We start from the raw sequence: 9212 nt of genomic DNA, 5'->3' as shown, positions 1-9212 counted from the left end.
CGGGGCACGAACCCGTGTCCCCTGCATCGGCAGGCAGACTCTCAACCACTGCGCCACCAGGGAAGCCCTATTTTCCATCTTTTTAATGATCTCTTTGGCTAACTTCCCTGCCACTGTTTTCTGTTTGTGAGCTCTTGTTAAGACTTGAGGTCTGGTATTTCAGCACAGGGTCGGGGTGGGAGATCAGGACAAAGGCAAGTGTCATGGTGCCTGCCGGGAAAGTGAGGAATACAAAGATGAATTAGACCTGGTCCCTGGACCTGCATATACTGTTATCTCTGGGCGATATCTCTTACAGTTTTACAGCCTTACAGTTTCTCCTCGGGTATGAGAAATAAGAAAGAAAGTGAGTCAGGGACAAGGGGGGGGGAATGGGCAAGATGCTACCCATTCACATATAACAAACAGGGCTCTTCAGACACTTATTAGAGAAAAAGTAATGACTTTCCCATACATTATGCAGTATCTAAGATGGGAAGAAAATTTAAGCCCCCTAATGCATTGGTAAGAACTGTTCTGAAATGCAAGCTTTAGGCTGTAGCAGCTCTGGCTACTCTGGTGTAATTTAGCTGGCCGGTGCAGGAAATATGGCTGCTACTTACCGCCCAGGATGCCCATCCTCTCATGAGGTAGTAGAGATTGCAAGGGCAGCACAACAGGAGGAATCAAAGCCTGGAGGTGCTAACTGGGCAATCCCCAAGGGGCACCAAATTTACTGGACTCTGGTGTGTTTTACGGACTCACCCTAACCAAGCACAGTGGGCAGAGGACGGACTATTCACCATCTCACATGAATGATGGTCAAATTTTATGGCAAAAAAAAAAAGAGCGGTCCCCATAGCTCCTTTTTGATGACTGTTTCACAGCAGGTAATAATGTAGTCAGGATACTTGTTGCCTATGATGCTTACATCTTCTATTTCCATAAAGCAGGCGGCCCTGAGCTGGAAGGTGGTAAAGACACCACGAGGAAGGAGGCTTCTCCCTGCTGTAGCGCAAGTCTGCGCTGAGGTGCTTCTGGGGATCAGTGGCCTGGCCTGGACAGATGATCCCTGGGGACTGGCCACCAACCTCTTCCATTCATAGGGAGGTGGAGGAGGGAAGACAGGGCTCCCCATGCTCAGCCTGCCAACCCCGTCTAAGAGGCACATATGTCTACAAACAGATGAGCCCCTACTTCATTATCACCTCGGCCAGGACATGTTCACATCTGAGATTGGATTAAAGAGGTGCTGAAATCAATCAGGCTGGAGCACAATTTCCAACACAGAGTGAAAATCAACCTTATGGGCCCACACTTAGCCAGATGGACTACCACCACCTGATTTTATTAAAAATAGAGGACTTGTCACCACCGACAGCCTAAATATTCCACTTTCCTCCTTCCCCTGCTCTTCTCTCCAAAACAGTCTCATGGCTTGTATTGTAATCATCACCTTTTTAAGTTGTAATTTTAATAAATTGCTAATATTTATTGTATACTTACTATGTGCTAGACCCTGGAGATACAGCAATGAATCAGAGTGGGGCAGGGAACTAAGATTTATTAAACACCTACTATGTGCATGGTGCTTCTCCACTCATCACAGAATCAAATCCTTACCACTACCATGTAAGATAAATAGTACTAGGACCATTTAACAGATGAAGAAGCTGAGGCCAAGAGAGGTAAGGAGATTTGTCTAAGAACACATAGCCAACACACGGGGGAGCTAGAGTGATTAAAGAAACTTGACTTCATTCAGGCTGATGAACTGAAGGTTCTCACAGGGATCTGAAGGTCAGAGTTCTGTAATCACTCAGTGGCATCCATAGACCTGGGTGGTTGCAGATGGAAACCACACAACAGGAATGCTGAGACTTCCGGAGCTGTCTGGTCTAGGGAAAATGGTCCACGTGACAGTATTTTATATCATAAGCCATGCAACAGAACAATATGTATAAGGTACTGCATGCTTACTCTGAGAAACAAGTAAGAAGAAGCTGCTTAATTTAGAGCCAAAGGGACTTAGGCCAGAGTCAGCTACAAGGTCACACAGCTGGTGCATGGCAGGGCTGGGCACGTGGATTCAGGTCCTCTGACTCCAAGTCTTATCCTTTTCACACATTGTCACTCCAGCAGCAGCTATGTGGGAAGACCATGAGAGCAGAGCCTTCACCAGCCCTGGTCCCCAAAAGGCCTCTTACCTGCCATCTTGCCTGCTGATCGTGTATCCAAAGAGAGGGTTATTGACGAAACTGATGTTCACACCAACCAGCGGGGTCCCATCTGATGTCATTACTTGACCACGAATGACACATGCATGCCTGGGGGTAGAAAAGAGAGAATAACATGACCTACCTTTCACGTTAGAACCCTGGCTGGCAGGTCAGAAGACTGAGGCAGGTCATTCAGACATATCTTGGCACCCAGGCGCTCATGGTATCCACTCAAGATGAGCACTACCTTTTTTTTTGTTTATTGCCTCAATCTAAGTCATCAAAGCATCCTCTAAAGAATTATTACTGAAAAAGGTTTTCAGATATCTCACTTAGAGGGTTATTTTCTATGGATACCGTACTATGCTGTAAGGAGAAAAAGCTGATGGGGTGGGGCGGTGCTATACAGTGTAGTTATGCATGTGAATTTGGAGTCATGTGACTTGGGTTCAAAACCTAGCTCTGTCACAGCTCTTCTTTTTTTTTTTTTAATGTTTATTTATTTATTTATTTTCTTATTAGTCACCCATTTTATACACATCAGTGTATATATGTCAATCCCAATCTCCCAATTCATCACACCACCACCTCCACCCCCCGGCCACCTTCCCCTCTTGGTGTCCATACGTTTGTTCTCTACATCTGTGTCTCAATTTCTGCTCTGCAAACCGTTTCATCTGTACCATTTTCTAGGTTCCACATATATGCGTTAATATACGATATTTGTTTTTCTCTTTCTGACTTACTTCACTCCGTACGACACTCTCTAGATGCATCCACGTCTCTACAAATGACCCAATTTCGTTCCGTTTTATGGCTGAGTAATATTCCACTGTATATAGGTACCACATCTTCTTTATCCATTCGTCTGTCGATGGGCATTTAGGTTGCTTCCATGACCTGGCTATTGTACATAGCGGAGTCACGTGACTTGGGTTCAAAACCTAGCTCTGTCACAGCTCTCTGAGTCTCTGTTTTTTCATCCTCGTGCACAGTAAGCTCCATAAATGGCAGTGATCTTTATTGTCACTAAGAGTCTCACTGGAAGCAGACATTCAAGAAAGTGAACAGGATAGAGGGCACTTCCTCTCACCTGGCATTGGAGACAGGAGAAGGGCAGATGCTGGTGTCCCCTTGGAGTGGTTTCTAGAACTTGGCACCTCTCCCAGCATCCCCCCTCCCATTCTCCCTCTATATTCCAGGCAACAAGCCATCTGCTTTTCCCAAACTTGCCAGCCAAATATTGTTCAAAGCCTCTGTGTCTGTGCAATGTTCTTCCATCTGCCTCAGATATCATTCCTGTACCCCTCTCCCAACATTCTCATCCTTGAAGACCCAACTTCAAATGACGCCTCTTCCCTGAAGCCTTTCTTGATGCCCCTAATTAGAACTAGGCACTGTCTCTTCCAAAACCTGGCACAAACCCCTTGATACCCTACCACACTGTACATGTTTCTCCACTCCACTAGATCACCAGCTCTTTGAGGCCAGGGTCAAGGTCTATTTCCTTTTTTCTCTCTAGAGTGCCCAGGAATGCCTAACAAGTACGAGGTGATTGTTTAAAAGGGCAAAAACAGTAGGTTGAGTAAATAAGTGGGACAATTAGAGATCATCCAGAATGATGTTTTTTCAAATATTTCAGAAACAGAATCTTTTTAGCAGATGATATTTTATAAGGATCCCCAAGTGGAAAGCCAATAAAAACAAGATCTGCTCCAGATGAAGTAGGGGTGGGACCCGCTTTCCCCTTGGGGTGGTTCTGAAAGCAACCCTGTAGAGCCTTAGTTTCTGGAGAAGCCAGAGGAAAGCCAGCTGGAAAACCACTGAGTTAGTGGAAGAAGACGAAACTGGGTCCACAGACGTCATGTTATTTGCTCCAAGCCACACAGGGAGGCAGGGGCAGAGCCAGGCCTCGAGTCCAGGCCTCACACTTGGGGTCCAACTCTAGACCAGTCTGTACACCACTGGCAATGGGTGGAAGTGAAGATGCTCACTGGTGTCAATGTCCTAAGGGATCAGGGCGCTGGGGAGACAGCCCTCTTGGACAAGACAAATCTGAGGCAAAGACGCAAGGCGCTGTTGTCCAGACAACTTTTTTCCATTCACCTCAGTTCGGAAGGCTTTTTTTCTGGCCTGGGGAAGAGCTAGTGATGAGGCCTGTTGGGCGTTCATAAAAAAAGATCTCAAACTCAGCCTCTGCTTTATTAGGTACCTACATCTCTACCCTGTCTACAGAGGAAAGTGATAAGCTTTTCTCTGTTTGATGAGAAAAGCAATTAACACCAGGCTTGTAAGCAGCTGGGCTCGCCGGTGTCAGTTTGTCCTTTCTGAAGGCAAGAACAACTACCCACAATGCATCGAGCTCCTCACCCCACCTCCCCTCACCACACACAATCTGGTTAATGTTAATTCAGTCAGTGGTTTTCTTCCGAGGCCCTTGGTCTAAATGCAATTACATGGCAAACAAGTTAAGCGGGTGAGGCTCAGCAAAGACTCTCCGTCCTGCTCTGAAGGTCTCCCAATATATTTACGTGAAATTATCTCTCCGCTAATGGGAAAGATTTATTCCGTCAATTGTATTCAGCCGGTACTGAGAGATGCTTTCTCTAATGGAGGAAAATTGAATTTCTTATTGCTGGAACTCTGTCCTTCCAGAGAATTACTAACAGATCTCATATCCTGGTGCTGGCGACTCTCCAGCCTCCTCCTGACATATGTGCCTTCAGATTCTGCCTGGACGATAACCAGCCCTCTGGGGATGGTTTCCTTTGGGGGGCTGCCCTGGCTGCTGCCCCACATCCACATGCGGGCCAGCCTCCTCTGATTAATCTCTCTTTGGGGATTTCCTGATAGTTGGGAAACATTAAATCAGCACCATTTGGCCATCATGTCGCCTCCACTTCAGCAAGCCAGAGCAGATGTAATTTTAGCCCGGGCTCCTGTGGATTGCTTTGGATTCTGGAGAAGATTAAGTTGACTCCCGGTACCCCTGTGGGCCACAGAGGCCTCCTGCCAAAACAGGCATTTGGCTCAGGAATTAAGTCCTGGAGAAAAACACTTCCATCCTCCTTCTATTTGACCATGACTTTCAGTTGTCAAGAAAACCCAGTTCAATGTAAAGCCTTCCCTGGAACAAAGAAGGTGGGGAAGTCTGCTCTACGGAGGCCTGGGAAATGTGTCTCCTGCCACGTGTTTTTGTCCAGGGAGGTCTGAAAAGATGTGGCTGCCGGGTTTCCAAACATTTTCTTTCTTCATCCAGTTATTCAATGGAAACCACCAGTGGTGCACTGGTGAATATTTAACAATTGGCTTTCAAAAGAAAAGTGGCTTTAATTTGTGGCATTTGCCTATTTCTGTGGTGTAAAGACTTCCACCACGGCCGATTTCACACTACCGATGAGATATCACTGCACCCAGAGTTGGGAAGAGATGGCTAGTAGGACACCAGTATACAACAGTATTTCCACCACAGAGAAACCATAGACCTAAATAAACTCTAGAGTAAAGATGATGGTAAAACACAGCTAAATAACTAGAAAGTGATGAGTTTTGGTTATTACCTTTGTTCTTAATATAATTTGTTTAACTGTGATTTTATATAATTTAATTTTTAATAATAGTTGTGCTTCAGAACTAGCTTGCAGAACTCCTGAACATTTAATAAGCAGTCCCTGTGAGCTGGCATGAGCCAGCTTCTGTCCACCACTGGAACACTGACCCTCACACTAAGGGTCAGTGCATCTAAGAAATAGGTGCTGCTTTGACTGTGAAATTCCATAATGGAAGACTGCCTTGGTGAGAAATCACTAATGCAGGGTGCAAATCACTGTCACCAACTTGGCTTCCCAGCTGGCTCATATGATCCTCTTATCACCAGTCCTATATGTGACATGTTTTGCTTTTCCTCGGTCACTGTCTTGGCATACGGGGTTATTTTCTACTCATCCTTAGGGTCCCATCTAAGCTGTCATCACTTCAGTGAGGCTGTTTCCAACTCTTCCTGGCACAATTAATCACCCCTCTGCTCTGCTAGGCTGCTCTAAACCTTCCAAGTATCTCTCCATGATGTGACTGTCAGACAGTGATATCATTCACATTTACACAGCTATCTTATGTCCTTCCATTTCCAAGGGCTAGGTAAGCATGAGATATTCTCCCCAAGTGTTTCTTAGGTGAGAAATGATCAAGTAACTGAAATTCAGAGAGAACAGACTTGCTCAAGGTCCTACGGCAAAAAACTCAATGGGCTGAACTGACACTCAGAGCTAGGCCTCCTTACTTCCAGGTCCTTCCTCTTACTACTGTGTTATTCACCTGCACTCACTAAAATTCACTTAATTTAGAAAACGGGGCACCTACTCGAAGGCAGGCACTGTGTTAAGAGCTGAGGTTATAGAAATACACGAATTACAGTCCCCAGTTGCTGCCTAGAGCTCGCCAAAGCAGATCTGAAACGCCTGAGTGTAGTTGTCTCTGACACCTGTGAGCCAACACATGGGTTTGGCATATGTCAGGCAGCTGGGATACAAAGCAAGCAATTAGGCTGGGTGAACTCTGCCAGGAAGGACTACTCATGCCAGGCCAAGGGGGAGAGGCTTCAAACATGCTGGCATTGGCCCAACCACATATACTCGGGGCCCGACTGAGGTGCCCTGGCTGACGCCAGTGACAGGGGAGATCTGCCTGACTGCTTCCTGGGGACACTGGCCAGGTTTGGGATCAAGGGAGGAAAGTGTTGAAGAGACAAAACCACCGTGAAACGGAACCAAGCAAAGAAGAAACTCACCTCAGCTGCCCGTCAGGGAGAAGTGGAGGGGTGTGGTGGAAGAGCCCTGGGCAGGGGGTCCGTTCCCAGTTCTGACTCTGGTAACTGACTGTATGACCCTGGAGCATCATCTGACCTCTCTGGATCTCCATTCTCTCACCCGTCCATGCAGGCTGAAGATTTTCTCAAACAGATGTGAAGTGGAATGTATGATGGTTTTAACTTCGTGCTCCTCAATCCACCTCAAGCAGCCCTACTACACGTGGCTTCAGAATCCTAATGGAGCTCATACAATGCTGATACTTATTTCTGAGTTGTTCCCTCTACATGGAACCTTCCACCCGTCCTCTTCACCTGAAAACCACCTGCTTAGCCTCAGGACCCACCTGGAGTGGTACCCTAGCACTCGCACTCCCTGGGCTGTCTCTGCAAAGACTCTGAGTGCTGTCATGCTACTGGGCAACCTTTTTCCCCCAGCAGATCACAAGCTCCTGGAAGACAGGGACCACATCCCCCTCGCTGCTGGACTGCCAGCACTGAGCGTGGGTGATGCTCATTTCTGAGTGGGCAAAAGAAAGCCTCCAGCAACACAGGGGTGCGCCCTGGAATTTGAATGCATGCTGCAGAGTAAGCTCTTGATAAATTATTTACTAAATGAATAAAGAACTGATGTGTTTCTGTAACTGAAGATGAGAGAGATACCAAAGAACTCTGAGCTACTTGACCTTGACAGGGATATGGCTACGGAACAGAGGGCTCCAGGGGCTGGGCCTTCTAGTTGGTCACAAGTTGCATCCCAAGGCTGGGTTCCTTCCCCTGGAGGATCCACCCGCCTCTGCTTGTAGCCCTACTGCTTTGATGCTATAGCCTCCTCTTCTGTACATTTAAAGGTTTTGAAAACTTAAAAAAAAAAAAAAAAAAAAAAAAGAATGCCAGAAATTAAGTTAGGTTTGTTATTCATTGTGTATTATACAAGCAGATAGAGGAAGATGAAGGAAGAAAAACTGCAGCTTGAACATTTTTTGTTACTAAATGGAGACAGCTAATGAAGCCGGTATTCAGGAAACTGAATAATCATTTGGCATCTATCTAGGCGGCAAAAGGTTAACTTTAGCCTTTCTTTGCTTTAAGGTATTTGTTACTGTATGCCACTATTGGTTATGCAAATCACTCCTTTGCATCACATACTTTAAACAGATTTCTATGCCTGACTTGTACCCACCCTTTAAACTGTTTTCTGCCAACTCATCTGACTGACGAGGGATCTTTCTAGCACCAACTACACTTTATCCAACAACTTGTAAGAACCTTACTTGGGCCCAAAGAAGCCCCACTTCAGGGCCTGTCAAACGACCCCCATCAAGGGGGTTCCCAGTCAAAGCCTGACCCTGTCCACTCAGTAGCTTCCAAGACCTTCTTTCTAGCCTGGCAGCACGGGCCATGCTGTAGCCCCTTCTTCAGAGCTTTCCATCTTGGGGCTCTGCCTCTGCCTTTCTTCAACCAGCTTTTCTAGCCTGCCGTCTTCCACCTGTGTACGTTTTCTTGGGAACCCACTAGTCATGACATGTGAGAAGAGACCTTCCTGATCATCTCTCTTCACACTTCCCATTTCTTGCAGAAGTGAGAAAATAAAGCCTCGGCAGGGGATGGATTTGCCCATTCTCGTACGAGTGGCTGGGGAACCAGGATTCAAATTCAGGGCTTCATTTATTATCCATGAGAACGCAGGAAAGTCACTTCACCTCTCAGGCTGCTTACCATCTGACACAGACACACGCCTAAATAACAGAATCTCAATTTGTTTTAGCCGCCTAAAAAATCTGAGTTAACATCATCAGAGGAGGGCTCTGAAAACTACTGATGATCACACACCCTTTCTGTAAACATTTTCTGAAGGCTCCATGGGTGTATTTATATTTATTAATAAATTGTACACACATGCCATCATCATTAGCTAATATTGGAAAGCATAATATACACTTGAGGCAAGATTTAATGGACAAAAAATGAATATCAACTAGTCTTCTTGATAATTTTGAATCTTTTGCTTCCCTTTTTGTTAGATCTGATGAGAATGATCACTACTGTTTTTAACTTCATAGTGGAGTTGAGGAAGGCTTTGGACCAGAAGTAGGAATATCAGCTCTGCCGTTTGACTGTTGGCTCGTATCTGCACTTGTCATCTTTGATTGGTAGTTACTTTGCAAAATCCTTTTATGCCACTGGACCCCATTTTTTTTTTTTTTTTT

The 9212-nt window shown here is 45.8% G+C and overlaps 1 protein-coding gene across 1 annotated transcript in view; it reads right to left on the bottom strand.

The window, feature by feature from the left end:
- Window positions 1-9212, bottom strand: part of TENM4 (teneurin transmembrane protein 4) — a 758990-nt gene that overhangs the window by 84936 nt on the left and 664842 nt on the right. Inside the window, exon 20 of the mRNA XM_055091504.1 lies at window positions 2187-2306. Coding sequence (XP_054947479.1) covers window positions 2187-2306 — 120 coding nt within the window. The remainder of the gene's footprint in view (window positions 1-2186; window positions 2307-9212) is intronic.

This window comes from Physeter macrocephalus, chromosome 16 (genome assembly GCF_002837175.3).
Source record: "Physeter macrocephalus isolate SW-GA chromosome 16, ASM283717v5, whole genome shotgun sequence".
NCBI lineage: Eukaryota > Metazoa > Chordata > Mammalia > Artiodactyla > Physeteridae > Physeter > Physeter macrocephalus.
Note: the sequence above shows the minus strand (reverse complement) of the source record. Positions and strands in the feature narration are given on the sequence as shown.